Source organism: Anguilla anguilla, chromosome 17 (assembly GCF_013347855.1).
Source record: "Anguilla anguilla isolate fAngAng1 chromosome 17, fAngAng1.pri, whole genome shotgun sequence".
NCBI classification, from domain to species: Eukaryota; Metazoa; Chordata; class Actinopteri; order Anguilliformes; family Anguillidae; genus Anguilla; species Anguilla anguilla.
Genome location: NC_049217.1, coordinates 7609962 through 7626172, shown reverse-complemented (window position 1 = coordinate 7626172; position 16211 = coordinate 7609962). Strand labels below are relative to the sequence as shown.

Below are 16211 nucleotides of genomic sequence, written 5' to 3'. Positions count from 1 at the left end.
ATTGTTTTAATAATCAGAAATACCCGTATCACCAATTTCAAGTATAGGTCAGTCATAAAATAATCATTTTTGTATTATACAAGTCAAACGTAGATATTTCAGAACAATATACAAATATATAACAGTCTGGGTTTATGCTGCAGGCAGTCTTCCCTCTTTCTTTCCACTGTTCTTGCATCCCTTCTTTCCACGTGGTCTTCCTCTCTTCTTCTGTCACTGGCTCGACATCATTTTGACAAACTCTGTAAGATAGAGGAGAAACAGAGGGATTAACTCTGCGATATGTAAGATGAAAGAGAAGAAGCAAAGGGATGAACTCTGCAGTCTGTAATATAGAGGAGAAACAAAAGGATTTACTGCAGTCTGTAAGATGAAGGAGAAAAAAAGCGATGAACTCCGCACTTTGTAAGATAGAGAAGGAACAGAGGGATGAACGCTGCAGTCTGTAAAATAGAGGAGAAACAGAGGGATAAACTCTGCAGTCTGTAAGATAGAGGAGAAACAGAGGGATCAATGCTGCACTTTCGTAAGATGAAGGAGAAGCAAAGGAATGAACTCCACATTCTGTAAGATAGAGGAGAAACACAGGGATGAACTCTGCAGTGGAAAAAGGAGGAGTGAGGTGGCTTGTGGCTCAGGTGTCCTGGCGGCTGGGGTGTCTCTGGGCCCCCCCCTGGGGGGGGGGGAGGGGGTCTGGAAACGCGGCGATGGTGTCCTGTAATTAAGAGATGGCCGTGTGTCAGGGGGTGACCTCAGCCTGGTTCCTCAGGGTCAGCACAGTCACAGGGCCCTCAGTGTAACAGTATCCCCCCTAGAGGGAAACAATCGCTTCTTTAGCAGGGCACGCCAGACCCGTTTCTGCCTCTCGTGCTGTACAGCGGGAGAGAGATAGAGAGACACAGAGAGAGAGAGAGAGAGAGAGAGAAAGAGAGAGAGAGAGAGCCACAGAGAGAGAGAGAGAGAGAGAGAGAGAGAGAGAGCCACAGAGATTTGATTTTTAAAAACCCCTTTTATTGGGACATTTTCCAACACAGAAAATTGCTATACTTCAAAATTAAAAACAATAGACAAAGAACATAAAGAGAAAGACTATCAAAAAACTAACCACAGGCAGAAAAGAAAGAGAAAGAGAGAGAGAGAGAGAGAGAGAGAGAGAGAGAGCCACAGAGAGAGAGAGAGAGAGAGAGAGAGTCATACCCCAGTCAGCTCAGCCCTTGAAACCTGAGTCTAGGGTTACAGGAAACTCAGTAAATGTTCATAAGTTCGAATATCCGAGTAGGTTCGAATGTCCCCTTCAGTCCACGGCGGGTCCCGTGCGGGTAAGGGGGTCCCGCCGGGAGGAGGGCGCGTCGCGGGGGAGAAGGGGGTGCCGCGGGGATAGGCGGGCGTCCCCGGCCTCACCTTCGAAATCCACGGTGCCGTCGCCGTTGTTGTCGGCGTCCCGGATGACGTCGTCGATCTCGCCGCGGTTCATCTGCTCGCCGAGCAGCTTGCTCATGGCGCTCCGCAGCTCCTCCGTGGTGATGGCGCCGTCGCCGTCCACATCGAACTGACCGGGGCGGGGGGGGGGGGGGGGGGGGGGGCAAGGCGGAACAGGCAAGGAAGACAGACCACTTTCAGAGACGCTGAGACTTCTGGGAAGAAGGTGTGTGTTTCTATGAGATCTACAGAGAACCTCCAGATTAAAAAAAGATTAACTTTAGCTTTTGAAAACTTGGATTTAATTCCTTTTCTTCACATCTGTCTTCCAGCGCATGCATTTGCTGTTATCCTGTACTTGTATTCCACACTTTGAATCTACACCTTTATTATTATTATTATTATTATTATTATTATACTTTCTAAAAAGTGTCAGTTTACTAATGCGCTGTACATGTGTATATAGCCAAAGCTCTCACATCAGTCCTTTGATTGGCTGAGAGCTAATGGTGGTTTCCATGGCGCTCACCTCCTTGAAGGCATCTTTCAGCTCTTTGAGTCCGATCATGCCAGCGGTCTCGGCCAGGAGCTTGGGCGTCATCAGCTCCACAAAGTCCTCAAAGTCCACCCTGCCCCCCACTGCAGAGAAGACAGAACAGACTAAAGATCACCCCACTGCAGAGAGGACAAAACAGACTAAAGTCCACCACACTACAGAGAGAACAGAATAGACTAAAGTTCACCCCACTGCAGAGAGGATGAAACAGACTAAAGTCCACCACACTGCAGATTGGACGGAATAGACTAAAGTTCACCACACTGCAGAGAGGACGGAACAGTCTAAAGTCCACCACACTGCAGAGAGGACGGAATAGACTAAAGTTCACCACACTGTAGAGAAGACGGAACAGACTAAAGTCCACTCTGCCCTTCACTACGGACAGGATGGAATGGACTAAATTCCACTCTGCCCCCCACTGCAAAAAGGACAGAACAGCCTAAAGTCCACTCTGCCCTCCACTATGGAAAGGATGGAACAGACTAAACTCTACTCTGCCCCCACTGTGGAAAGGATGGAATAGACTAAATTCCACTCTTCCCCCCACTGCAGAGAGGACGAAACAGACTAAAGTCCACTCTGCCCCCCCACTGCAGAGAGGACGAAACAGACTAAAGTCCACACTGCCCTCCAATGCAGAGAGGACGAAACAGACTAAAGTCCACACTGCCCTCCAATGCAGAGAGGACGAAACAGACTAAAGTCCACACTGCCCTCCAATGCAGAGAGGAAGGATGTTCACCCCACTGCTGACTCTCCATTTGCGGACCTCCATGGGGGCTGAATTCCCTCCCAGGGGGGAAAATTTTACAGAATGATCAGAAACTGATGACAAACTGCAGTATAAATATGCTACACAACTACACTGAACCTCCAATTTTATTGGCGTTCTTCCAAATGATATTCAGGTACTTCTGTAAAGGGGAAACATCTGATTTCCTTCCTCTGATAATACGCTTAACACTCTGACACAAAATCCCGCCGGCTAAGCCCGTCATCAGTTCGCGTGCCTCGCTGCCAGTGTCTGTTGGCTTTCGCCCATAACCGTTTATCCAGATTTGCACACGGTCGCTGGGCAGCAGCGAGTGTTCTTCAAAGGCAGCGTTCCTTTGCAAGCCAGCAAACTCTGGTAATAATAATGAATAATAAGTGATTTTATATTACATCTTGTTCCCTCCTTTACCAGGTATTAAGCGCAGCACCTGGTCCTTTGCAAACGGTGGTTAGCGCAGATGGCCGGATTCTCCGCTGCGAGTAATGCAGGTCGAGACCGTGACCACGGCGAGAGGGATTAATTTCGGCCTTGATTTTAGCCGTATCGTCCGGGATAAAATACTTGCGCAAGAAACAGATTGCATTTCAGTGCCTTGGGCATGTGGCGGGATTATTTGTTGGTGTAAGGATACAAGAGGCCGAGGGGATGCAGTCGGCCAGGGTTTTTATGGCGGAGGCAGAAGAAAAAGGTGATCAACTTTCTTGCCGGCAGAAAAGCGTTTCTGCAACTAGCGCAGCGTGTCCTGCACAACCACGTAGACCAACTCGGCACGACCGGACAGTGAAATCTTTTAACACGTTGTTGTTTGGAGGGAGGGGCAAACGTGCCTTGCAGCAGTGTGTGTTCTAATGACAACACTGCAACAGCACCGACAGGTCGTGAAACGCGGTAAAGAGGTTATACATGTGTAAGATACATGTGAAAAACTGAGCATCATGCAGTTTCAACCAAAATTCACACCAACCAAACCGCACTTTGGGGTCACAGAAAATGTACATGCTTGCAGTTTATACTGACGGAGGTTTGGGAGTGAAAGAAGCTTGCGGTTCACATTGTTGAAGGTTTGGGAGTGACGGTAAGACGCTCACGGTTCGCGCTGATGAAGGTTTGGGAGTGACGGTAAGACGCTAACGGTTCGCGCTGATGAAGGTTTGGGGTCAGACACTCACGGTTCTCACTGATGAAGGTTTGGGGTCAGACACTCACGGTTCACGCTGATGAAGGTTTGGAGGTGACGGTCGGACACTCACGGTTCATGTTGATGTTCTGACCCAGCTCGATCAGCTCCATCTCAGTGGGCATGTACCCCATGGTTCTCATCAGATTGCCCAGGTCCTTGCAGCTGATCAGCCCATCCTTGTCCTTATCGAATTCCTGAAAGGCCTCTCGCAACTCTACGGGACGGGCCAGTTAAGGAGAGGTCAGTACCACCCATTCCAAAAAACAATGACATTTCCAATGTTACAAATGTTTTAAAAGTTTGGAAAGAAAATGCATCTATATTACATTCTGTTTCATAATATGTCCTGAAAACATACATATGTATAGTTGTTAGTCATTGATAAGTGTATGTGACACATAGAAATCGTTCAGCCCTATATGTAATACAATATATTTACCATAGATTTTGTAACAGCAAGCAGTGACTGACCAAGAGGATTTGCAGCTGGTAGCGTACATAATGTGTAATTGAGATGCAATGTAAAAACACGAAGAGATCGATGAGAAACAGGCAAAAGACGCTGATCCTCTGATGTTAATCCGTGAATCGTAAAAAGTGATCGCCGCTCATAAATATAACAGCTGCATGCGAGTTCGCAGAAAGAACAGATGTCGAATTTGGTGAACAACAGATCGGAGTGAATTACCTTCTATTTCGTCAGGTGCCAGCGATCGCACCTGCAAAACAGTTTACAGAAAATCATTTCGCTGTGTATGTTTAACTCCACGGAGTACTTTAGAGTATTTAAACTCGACATTTGTTTAATTTTTTGTTTTTTGTTAGCGATTTTCCTTTTCATACTATCATACTATTTCATATACTATTATCTTCATAATTCTTTTACTCCGTCCAACCACATTTTCCCCCTGTTTTTTAAACGCTCTCTCTCACAGCTGTTCTAATCCCGACCTGCACTACATTTCAGTCGAATTACATAAAAAGATAATTAAATAAACCTGTCGTTAGGGGTCAAAACACAAAAAGAGATTAGGCTACGCGCTGTGTCGAAATGAAAACAGAATATTTGCACCGTCTGGCTGGCCGCTACCTGCAGCACCTGGAGTAGTGGAGTGACGTCACCTATGTGAACATGCAATAAAGAGAATCGTGCTGCCCTCCAATATGATTTCTTTCACAATTTCCACTAATTAGCTTTGTACACACGTGTATACAGTATGCACAACATAGATTTTGGGGGAAAAAAGATCTTGTAATCTAAAATATTGCAAATGACTGTACATTTTCAACTAGTATTCACTCTGCAGTTTCGATTGTTTAAATCCTCCTTCTCTACAAAATGTACTGCAGAGCTGATATAGACAGACATTCAGAGTGAGATGACACACTGTGGAGACACTGTACAATCCAGCTCTAAAGTTTGGTCTGGGACTTTAACGTCCACCCTACAGACCAGCACTGACAGCCAGAGGAGTGGTCTGTGATCCTGCTCCTGGAGAGTAGTATGGTTTGCTATTTCTTTTCTTTTTCATCTCAAATTAAAAACTATTTCAGATCCCAGCGGCCAGGTGCAGGGAGTTCACTGTGAAGACCAACACACCGGCTTTAATTGCTCAATCACATGCGGAGTAACAAGGAAAACCAGCAGACCCTGAGACTCCAGGACCAGGTCAGTAGCTGCCTGGTCCAGTACACTACGGTACGACACAGACACAGACATAGACACTGCCAGGAGCAGCACAGACACGGACAGGAACAGCACAGACAGACTGGAGCAGCACAGACACTGACAGGAACAGTACAGACACTGACAGCAGCAGCACAGACAGACAGGAGGAGCACAGACACAGAAATGAGCAGCACGGACACAGACCGGAGCAGTACAGACCAGTGAAGCACAGACAGGCAGGACAAGCACAGACAAAGGCACTTACTCTATTCTTGCCCCCTCTGAGAAAGATGCAAGCTGCTCCAAAGCTCATGGCTGGCAATAGGAAAAAATGGCTGTGTGTGTGCGTTTGTGTGTGCGTGTGCGCGTGTGTGTGTGTGTGTATGTCGGCTTGTTCTGTGTCCCCTGTTGTACCTTGGCTGTGTGTCTTTCACTGGAGTCTGATTATATTAGGCCCCTCCCTCTGAGAAAAAAAATAGAATAGTTTAGGTTTCATCCTGCTCTCACCTCTGTGGTGAATATCTTTGTCCAGCATGCTGTACAGTTCAGAATTTTGTTGTATACAAAATTAAAACATATATTTAAACATTTTAAAGAAAATGTTTTTGCATTTATAATATGTTGTAACATCACTTGTTTCTTATCACTGTACTTAGGGTAATGATTGTAATCTGTTTTAAATGGTGCATTTGTACTCATTTTAATTATTTATTTTAGTTAGTTGTTATTTATATTCCCTTTGATGTTGTTGTTCAATAATAAGACAGTTGTCAATAAGGCAATCATAATCATGGTAAGCAATAGTACTCATTATTCTTATTCTTAAATTGCCAGTCGGCACTACCACATTAGTCAATGTATGCTCATGTAATTATGATAACTGATTGCATTTAAATGATTGCAACAAGGTCCATAAGTAAGCAGTTTCTCTGTCACTCCTACCTTAACCCTGTGTTGCGGTGAATTAAAAAGTCCCCTCATGAAAAGTGTGAAGCCTTCTCTTCCTTCTTCCCAATGCTTTTCCCCTCTTTCTTGTGTTGCTCCAGTCTTGAATTCTTTAATTTTTCTGCTTATATTTCCTTCTTGTTTGGAAAAGTAGTGACTGTCTTTCTTTTTCTTTCTCTCTCTTTCTCTCTCTCTCTCACACTCTCTTTTTCTCTCTCTGTCTGTATGTTGAGAACTGTGGCTGAAAGGAGGAGGAAGGTATAGAAAAAGAGAGAGAGGGAGGAGTCAAAGGAGGGGTGTAAACAGAGATGGGATGTGCCCTGGAGGGCAGGGCAGCCTTGCAAGTACAGACGTCAGCTGACACTGTCCGACACTTACCGTTATAAACTGGCGCACATTTCCTATTGAAACAACGCTATATCGATCATTTAAGTTGACAGGTTCATACTGAATTTTGTTCAGTTTAATACACTAGCACCGAAAAAGCATTTTTCAAATAGTGATGAAAAGTATCATGATTCCGGTGTTTCTTCCTGACAGATGCTTTGTCACATTAGAAAGAGATCGATCACGTTTTAAACCTCAGCGTAGACTATTTAGCAGAAGAATTATGATGGTTATGGGCAATGTAAGACACTGTCTGCACGTGGGTCAGTACACAGTGAATTGGGACGTGGATGAGCATTACGACAGTACAGTGTTACCAGTCCGCGTCTCTGCGTCAGCTTTTATGCGCTGGACTTCCCTGGACGGAAGGGGCCTGCTATATAAACCCCCCCCCCCCCCCCCTTCTCCTCTCACAGCTATGTACACTTTTAATGACCCCTCCCCTCTTTACCCAGAGATCTCAAATCTGTTTGCGTAAGGGATTTAATGCACAGTTTTAGATCTGAAGGAATTAATATGGATTTCATGGTTAGTGTTTGTGTGGGGCGGTGGAGGAGCAGATTGAGGTGGGAGGTGGGGGGTGAGGGGGGGTGTAAAATAAAAGAAAATGTATGCAGAGTAAGAAAGAGAGGCAGAGAGAAGAGGTGGATTAAGGGGGGAAAGAAAAGTGCGTAGAGCAGGGAATGGGAATTGAAAAGAAGAGAGGAGGAAGAGGAGGACTGAAATAGAGGAAGGGCAGTAGAGGAGGTAAAGGATAAAGATGAAGGAAAGGAGAGGGGGATGGAAGGAAGGTGAGGAGAAGAGAAACCGATAAAGAGGTGCAGATGTGCCGACAGCAGAAAGGAAAGGGGAGGGAGTCATTGCGCGGGGGGGAGAGAATGAAACAAGGTGCTGACGGGGCGGGTGGAGGGGACAGTGAAACGAGGCACAGGCGGGACGGGTGGAGGGGACAGTGAAACAATGCTCAGGTGGGACGGGTGGAGGGGACAGTGAAACAATGCTCAGGCGGGACGGGTGGAGGAGGCAGTGAAGTGAGCAGTGGGAGATGGAAACAGAGCAGAGGACCAGACAGATGTGAGAAGGATTACAGGGAGCACTGCACTGGGATGGGGCGCAGCATGCATTGGCAAAGTACAACTTCATAATCTTCGTCTTCATAATAAAAAGATTTATTTCTGCACACTGAGTTTCATACTGCACAACAGCTGGTAGGAGAACAGAGAGAGAGAGAGAGGGAGAGGGAAGGAAAGATGACAGGGAGTCAGGGAGAAGAATGGGGAATGGACAGATGTGTTGGAAAAAAGAAAGATCATCTAGTGACAGAGAGAAGGGAGGCAATAGTGGTTAATTGTCTCAGTGATTTCCTCCCTCTGGATCCCAGCTGTGGTAAACTGAGTGTTCCGGCACAAAATGGCTGTCATGCGTCACCCAGATGGGGGCTATGCACCTCTGGTGGGAGCAGTAAGTTTCCCCCTTCATTGTGAACCGCTCAGAGATTCTGAAAAGGGATATGTAAATGTGATCCATTAACATTACTTTTAATTTCTACTTTGGGCCTTTACCCCCTCTTCCAGCCCAGTTTGGAATTCCCTCTTTGAGAACGACCAGCAGGTGCCCTCCTCTGGCCCACTGGAACCCTTCCATCCCTGGGCCACACTAAGGCCACCTGTACATTAGCCTGTCAGACTGCAGGCCACGGACAGCACTGGCACCGTCTAAATGCTACAACAGAGATAGATAAGAATAAGAATGACTATTATTATTATTATTAGAATTATTACTATAGTAATAATAATAATAATGATTATTATTATTATTACACACGCAGGGACGTGCACACACAAAGACATACACATGCACGCACGCACATGTGCACGCTCAGGCATGCACGCACACACGCAGGCACACAACACACACACTCAGGCACAAAAAGCTGTATTTTGCCTTAAATAGCTTCTTGATTAATCAGAGATCTTTGTTACCACCATGGTTACCACGCATTTTGCACTACAGCGCCATCTGCTGGCTCAGCCCCACAGGTCCCAATGTAAAATTGCCACTGCCTTCTTATAATTGATCTGTGCAAAGCTTAAAATGATCAGAATTACATAAGCAATGACCTTTTTTGCAAACGTTTTTTGTACTTCTGTACATTTCTTCACAGAATGTGGACATGCTGCTGTCTCTAGACCAGTGGTATTCACCTCCCCTTGGAGAGACACAGGGTTCTGCTGGGTTTGTTTCCGCCCTAAAACCAGAAACTAATTCAGCCGTTTAACCATCTGCATTAGTTAATGAGTTGAGTGCTCACTGAGCTAATAATCCTGCTCTAGAATGTATGAATAGGACGCTTGGGCTTTCTGTCGTCTGATTTCTTTTAGCCGCTGTCATGTTATCTGTCGGTGCTTTGAACTGGCTTGATTGGCCACGTACAAATGGAGCCCCACCCACACCTGACTGTAATTTTTCGAGAAGTTGCTGCCTATTGGCTTACTAACACAAAATGGAAGCTGGGTGAACTTTAGAGTCTGATTGATAAAGGTGATAGCACTGTGAGGTAAGACCCTGAAGGGAGGGGCTAAACTGGGCAGTTCAGGCTGCAGCCTATCACAGCAGAGAGATTGTCTACAGTCCATTCACATAAAGGGTGGGTGGATATTTCATCACTGTCTTTGAAGTTTGGACTTTATTAGGCAGGTTGTACACAGCTGCCAGAGAGAGAGTGAGAGAGAGCCAAATATCACAGCGAGTGTGTGTGTGTGTGTGTGTGTGTGTGTGTGTGTGTGTGTGTGTCCATTTCCTTTGAACTGTCTTAAATCCCAGCTGGGGCGATGATGTTGTACCTTTGAGCAGGATGCTTACACTAAAGTGCTTCTGTAAATACGCAGCTATATAAATGGATTATATTCATACAAGCGTCTGTGGGCAAACTCGGCTGATCCCTCGGGGGGGAGGGGGGGGGGGGGGTTGTTCCACTGTACATTTTGTTGTGCATTATGCATTATTTTTCCCTGTATTGTGTGTGTCAGTAAAAGCTCATAGGTGTGTGTTCATGCTGTTGGTTTTCACCCACATGAAGGGGAAAGATTTTTCATTGTATCACGACAAAATCATTTACCCACATGGACAGGTCAGCTATTATTTCAGTAGATCAGTAATAAACTGTACGCTGCATCTTACATTTAGCACATCTTACAATATACAGTATTCACAAAACAAAAGCACTAGTCTTGTTAAATAGAAATGGCTTTTTAGTAAAACGAGTCAGACAAAAAAAAGAATTATGTTCTTTTATCTCTCCTGAATTCACATTTAAAAAAACCTCAAATAAATCCACAGCTTTCTCAGTATTGCAGTTGTAATCATTGTACACCAACTAGGGACACAGGGAAACAGAGATATGTTTATTAACGGTGCATTTACATCCAATCACATATGCATGCATTCTTTCATTTATCTTCATAATGTGGCTTCCGTGATTATGTGCTTCATAAGCTATTAAAATAGGTTAAATTAGGTTTTTCATTTGACAGAGGCATCACATTGAGCACGGTCAGTTGATATTCTGAGTAAAGACTCAGACGAGCAATTACACAGCGACAAGTTACACAGCCGGTCACATCACAGTATAAGTCAGAAGTTTGTTCATAGAGAAAAAATAAAACATTTCAGGCACAAAATGAGAGAAATTCACAAAACCGATGTTCAGTCACGGATGAACATCTTTCTTCTTCACAGTTTTAAGGAAGCACTGGGACTTCAACATGATTTTATATCAAGTTGAAAGCAACAAATCCTGAATATCTATAAGGATATCTTTTGTGTTCTGAGTGTTAAGTATCACCATTGGCAACATATCCAACTCCAAATTTGTCCTTTTGTTTTAAACGCTTCAGCTCCAGGCTAGAAAATGCCCTTTAGTTCGGTCTTTAATTTGGTTTAAGAACACATCGTATAGCATGGAACCGTAAGGATTTACAGGCAGTAAAACCAGTGCACAGTGGGAGTTGTAGTTCTATTGCTCTGGAGAGAAAATGTAGTCCAGGGCCTGTCTCTCTGCAGCAGCCACATTGGGGTGCCAGAGATCGACGCTGAAGATCACTCTCGGGCCGTCCTCTGCTGCACCTGCATAAGCAAGCAAATGGCAGGAGATTTGGTCAGCTTAGTAAATCTTGGGCTTCATACTTCTCCTGCACTGTCCCTTTAACGTATTGTATGTTTTACTTTTTAAAAATAAAAAAAAATAAATTGAAAAAATAAATTTGAAACACAAAATGAAATTTGAGCACCTAGACATGATGTAGCAGCCCAAGCATAGTGGGTCACCGTGGAAAAGTAATTGTCTGCCCATTGTGTTCGATCTGAATGTACATTACAAGACACCAATTTAGCACAGCAACGTAACAGTGCAAGATGAATAACATCAGGGCACCTTTATGAGTTCTATGGGTTACAGTGATCTAAACCAGGCTAGCAATATTCTTACCCTAAAGGCAGTGTAAAGTACTAATGTAGGTTACCGATCCCAGACCAAAACCATAACACAGCCACTGTTGCTAAATGCGGTACCCTAAGTGTAGTGAAATGTAGTACATTCATCTGCTACACAGTGAAAGGTCCAGTGTTCATTCAACTCGATAACAGACGGTCCCATATTCCAGAGTGGGACCAAATGCTATCTGATAAAAGTTGAATTAACACTGTCAGTGTTGAATTAACACTGAATATTTAACTGCGATTTCTCACAGAACACCCATCCAGGCCTCACCACACAAAAGTTTTCTTATCGCTAAAGGCAAGGCTCGGTCACCAGAACAGATTACTGACCTCTTGAAGGCACAAACCCCACCTGCTCCCATTGGTCCTGAACAAAAGACCTCCCCACTATCCCACTCTCCCAGCCACACATTTCAAAATAAGAGCAGACAAGGCATTCACAGCTAGGGCTCAGATTTGATGTAGTACTGTAATGTGATGTAATGATGGTTTTTTTTTTTAAATCCATATTTCAATGGTGTGAAGCGCTTATGTGTCATGCAGGTAACACACTTCAAACATTATATAAAAGCACAATGGTTTTTTGATGAAGATGAAGATGGTGAGGATGATTATGCTGATGATGATGATGACAATTATTATTCTTATTAGTGTACTGACCATTGTGTGAGACAGTGTGTAATGATGATGATGGTGATTATTATTATTGTTATTATTATTAGTGTACTGACCGTTGTGTGAGACGGTGTGGAGGAAAGAATCATCCACCAGGAGGCAGTGTCCTTCTGACCAGCACTGGGGCTCCCCTCCCACCACCAGCTCACACTGCGGGGGGGTCTGCAGTCCTGGGGCACAGAGAGGGGGAAGGAGTGCAGTTATGAGAGAAATACAGCAGTGAGCATGTGCAGTGAAATATTAAATACGGAAGTGAGCATGTGCAGTGTTAAATACAGCAGTATGCATGTGCAGTGAAATATTAAATACGGAAGTGAGCATGTGCAGTGAAATATTAAATACAGCAGTGAGCATGTGCAGTGAAATATTAAATACGGAAGTGAGCATGTGCAGTGTTAAATACAGCAGTATGCATGTGCAGTGAAATATTAAATACAGCAGTGTGCATGTGCAGTGAAATATTAAATACAGCAGTGAGCATGTGCAGTGAAATATTAAATACGGAAGTGAGCATGTGCAGTGTTAAATACAGCAGTATGCATGTGCAGTGAAATATTAAATACAGCAGTGTGCATGTGCAGTGAAATATTAAATACAGCAGTGAGCATTTCAGGCAGGACAGAGCTATCAGCCATCTAAAAGGGGCAAGCAGCCTATACTGCATATGAAATGCCTGCATGCAAATGCACATTTAAACAGACGTATTGTACACTCTGCAGACCCCGTGCAGACCCTCACCTAAGTGGCAGCGCAGCCTGGTGTTGGTGGGGCCGTACCCCCCGCCCAGCGCCGTCCCGGGGCCCAGGAGCCAGAACCCGGCGGCCCCCAGGGAGTTGCTGCTGATGAAGGTGCGGAGGGAGAGGAGGGTGCGGTAGGTGCAGGGGCAGGCCCGGCAGTTTCCCGCCACGCACACCCCCGCGTTGTACAGCGGGAACACCGCCTGGCCCTGGGGGGGGGGGGGACGGAACACAGGATATGACATCACACTCCTGCGACAAGGTTATGATAAATCATTACATCAAATGTCTGCGACGAGGGTAGGATCAAACATTACCTCATATGTATGTGACAAGGTTACAATTAAACATTACCTCACACATATGTGATAAGATTGCATCATGAAACATGTAGAAATGTGCACTTCTTTCCCAGGCCACAGTTTGGAAAGGCAAACCAAATTCGAGGAGGGTCACATGACAGGACGCGCTCAGGCTGGGGTCCCTCGTATAAATTGCAGTCAGTTCAGGAAAATGACTTTCTCATCCAGTTCCTGAATGGACTGAATTGAGATGGCATTGATTTCTACTACCCTCAGCTGGTCGCTTGCTTGCATTCTGCAATTCCACCAATCAGGCTGCTGTACCTGCTGATGCAGGATTCTGATTGGCCAGAGAAGTCATTAGTAAGCAGTGAGGCTCCTCCTTCTTCCCTGTCTCCTGGGCAACACTGTATTTGGTTTACTGGCTGTAAGACTAAGGCTCCTGTAACCTCCTTAGCATCTCTGTGACACACGCATGCCTTCTGCGAGCTGAAGAAATGCACCTTGGGTCCCTGGCAGGTCCATCCCAGCTTGGGATCTATGCCCCTCTGGTACACCGCCTGGAACTCAGCCAGAATTATGGGATAGCTGGCCTCCAAGACTTCGATGTCGTGGCGATGGGCATCGCGTGGGAAGAATGGAGTGCTGGGAACGTCGGGGAGGAAGAACAGATGGGGCTTCTGGATAGAGGAGCGATCGCTTAGTCTGGCCTGAGGAGAGAGAGACAGAGAGAGGGGGGAGAGGGAGAGTGAGAGAGGGAGAGGGGCGATAGAGAGAGGGGGAGAGAGGGGGGGTAGAGAGGAGAAAGGGAGAGGAAGAGAGGAGAGGGGGAGAGAGGGGGAGAGGGAGAGGGGGGAAGAGGGGGAACAGAGAGAGGACAGAGGGAGAGGGGGGAGAGAAGGAGTGGTGGAGAGAGGGGGGAGAGGGGGAAGAGGGGGAACAGAGAGAGGGCAGAGGGAGAGGGGGGAGAGAAGGAGTGGTGGAGAGAGGGGGGAGAGGGGGAGAGAGGGGGAGAGGGAGAGGGGGAAAAGGGGGAACAGAGAGAGGACAGAGGGAGAGGGGGAGAAAAGGAGTGGTGGAGAGAGGGAGGAGAGAAGGGGAGAGTAGAGAAGAGAGAGAGAGAGACTTTACCTTTTGATGTTCCTTCATTAAACAAAAAAAACTTGCAAAAACCAGCCCTTAATAAATCAAATAAATAACTCAGACAACCCCTTCATGCCCCTCTCCTCAAACCCCAAAATTATAGTGGGCTGCTGGGTGGCGCATTCGGTTAAGGCACCACACCCTGGTGCGTGGATGAGCCTCGCAGCCTCTCATATCGAATCTGGGCGGCGCCAGCGCTGACTGCGGCCGGTAGCTCCGCAGAGCGGCGTGCCATTGGCCTGCATCGCCCAGGGCACGGGAGGGCTCAGCCCAATAGGGACCCGCGTTTCATCGCTCTCTCTCGAACCCGCAGCCTCACCTGGTCCCTCAGACCTTTGTGAATCCGCCCCATCCCGGCCCAGCTATAGCGCTTGGCGTACTCTTGCAAGGCGCTATATAACTTCCTGCTGGCCGGAGAGGCCTGGGCGGGGAACAGAGTGTGGCCCAGCACGGGGGTGAGGTAGCCGCGGCAACGCCCCGCGTCCTCCTCCTCCTCCTCCGTCTCCATGGCGATGCAGGGGGTTCCGCCGTTGCCGATGGCGGCCGTGGCGGCGCCGGTCCCGGAGTCCGTGCCGCCGCTGCTGCCGCTGCCGTAGCTGCCGGACCGGGACATCCGACCGGCCCGCGCGCAGCTGGACTTGAGCTTGCCCGGGTGCACCCGACCCGTCACGGGGGGGTCTGACCCCACCCGGTAGCAGTACCAGAGGAACAGAACCAGCAGGGCCCACAGAATCCCGCTCAGGGGCTGCGTCCCCAGCTCCGGGCAGGGGGGGAGAGGCAGGAAGTCCAGCGCCCACTGCATCCTGGGAAGAGAAGGCTGGGGTGGACTACAGAGTGACACAAGCACAGAAGAGGGACAGGTGAAGGAAATGAAGCAGACTTGTGCTAAATGTCATCATTCAGCTTCCATCTGCGCTTACCTCACCGCACACAAACATGACAACATTCAAGTCCGTCACAACTGGCTAAGTGTTCTAGGCCCACTAATTGGTTAAAATGGCTTTCGGTTGTCACGTTAAATTACAGTGTACTGCTTTGCTCCTGCATGCAAGCCTACGCAACAGAGATGGATATCTGGATATACTGCATTCGCATTGTATTTTTTTCCTACGTCCTACCACTTTTCCAGGGAAAACCTACTCAAGAATCAATCATCTCTACAGTTGTTTTTAGAGTAAATTTTCATATTTGGACGCAAATAACCATAACGGTAAACCATAAACATAGCGTGGTACAGTCATGAAGACTTTTGTTAATTTTAATTTTTATCTAATTTGTTGAACATGTAAAACAGCTGCCTGTATTTATCGTTTACCAGCATCACAGGATATCACTTACGAAACCTCGTGTGAATTAAACGTGCATGAAAGATGTGCATGGAATGTGTTGGTGAGAGTGAGGTAAACAGATGCAGGAATGTGTAAATGTACGAATGAATACACAAAAACGGTCGCAAATGCAGGTATATCCTGTCGCAGTTATCATTGCGGGTGTTACTAAGTGTTGCTTCCGTCTTTAATGTAATGAATGCTCCGACGATGAGACTTACCACTCACTGGCTCTCTTTCTCTCTTGTCGTTTGCGCCTCTGCGACTCACGTATCTTTTCCGCATACGATATTTCCGGAGTGTCCCGAAAATAGCAGAATCGCCCCCTCCTTTTTCACGGAAAAACCCGAAGCGTCTTTTGACCATGGGAGATGTTCTTGTGGTTATTTCAAAATCTTCATCTTCTGTTCTCTTTACGATCTTTTCTTCCCTCTAGTGGGAAATCACCCCTCTCGCGAATAGCTCCACGCGGAATCATGTTTCATCCACACATCGGTGAAACAGCGCCTGGTGCTGAAGCAAAACCAGTCCGCTTTCTCAGCACAGTGCATGCAGTTCCCCTGTTCAGTCCCTGGGTGACGATAGCGAGCTTTGG

The 16211-nt window shown here is 46.5% G+C and overlaps 2 protein-coding genes across 2 annotated transcripts; both read right to left on the bottom strand.

The window, feature by feature from the left end:
* Positions 1-6740, bottom strand: cabp5b (calcium binding protein 5b). Its single transcript, XM_035397461.1, has 7 exons — positions 6545-6740; positions 5868-6065; positions 4622-4652; positions 4004-4147; positions 1949-2058; positions 1402-1549; positions 1-242 (listed from the first exon to the last, which is right to left on the bottom strand). Exons 2-7 carry the CDS (start codon positions 5913-5915, stop codon positions 214-216), a joined length of 510 nt encoding a protein of 169 aa, XP_035253352.1. The 5' UTR covers positions 5916-6065; positions 6545-6740; the 3' UTR covers positions 1-213.
* Positions 6741-10318: 3578 nt separating this feature from the next.
* asphd1 (aspartate beta-hydroxylase domain containing 1) lies at positions 10319-16145 on the bottom strand. Its single transcript, XM_035399316.1, has 6 exons — positions 15838-16145; positions 14608-15115; positions 13649-13855; positions 12845-13052; positions 12163-12276; positions 10319-11059 (listed from the first exon to the last, which is right to left on the bottom strand). Exons 2-6 carry the CDS (start codon positions 15088-15090, stop codon positions 10950-10952), a joined length of 1122 nt encoding a protein of 373 aa, XP_035255207.1. The 5' UTR covers positions 15091-15115; positions 15838-16145; the 3' UTR covers positions 10319-10949.
* Between the last annotated feature and the right edge of the window lie 66 nt (positions 16146-16211).

Bases quoted from the DNA above. Each gene is read 5' to 3' on its own strand.
- cabp5b (XM_035397461.1), bottom strand. From the start codon at position 5,915: ATGAGCTTTGGAGCAGCTTGCATCTTTCTCAGAGGGGGCAAGAATAGA. The intron at 4,653-5,867 runs GTAAGTGCCTTT...ACTGTTTTGCAG, and splicing joins TCAGAGGGGGCAAGAATAGA to GTGCGATCGCTGGCACCTGA. The intron at 4,148-4,621 runs GTAATTCACTCC...CCCGTCCCGTAG, and splicing joins GGCACCTGACGAAATAGAAG to AGTTGCGAGAGGCCTTTCAG.
- asphd1 (XM_035399316.1), bottom strand. From the start codon at position 15,090: ATGCAGTGGGCGCTGGACTTCCTGCCTCTCCCCCCCTGCCCGGAGCTG. The intron at 13,053-13,648 runs GTGCATTTCTTC...CCCCCCCCCCAG, and splicing joins GGACCTGCCAGGGACCCAAG to GGCCAGGCGGTGTTCCCGCT. The intron at 11,060-12,162 runs GTCAGTACACTA...TTGCTTATGCAG, and splicing joins CCACACCGTCTCACACAACG to GTGCAGCAGAGGACGGCCCG.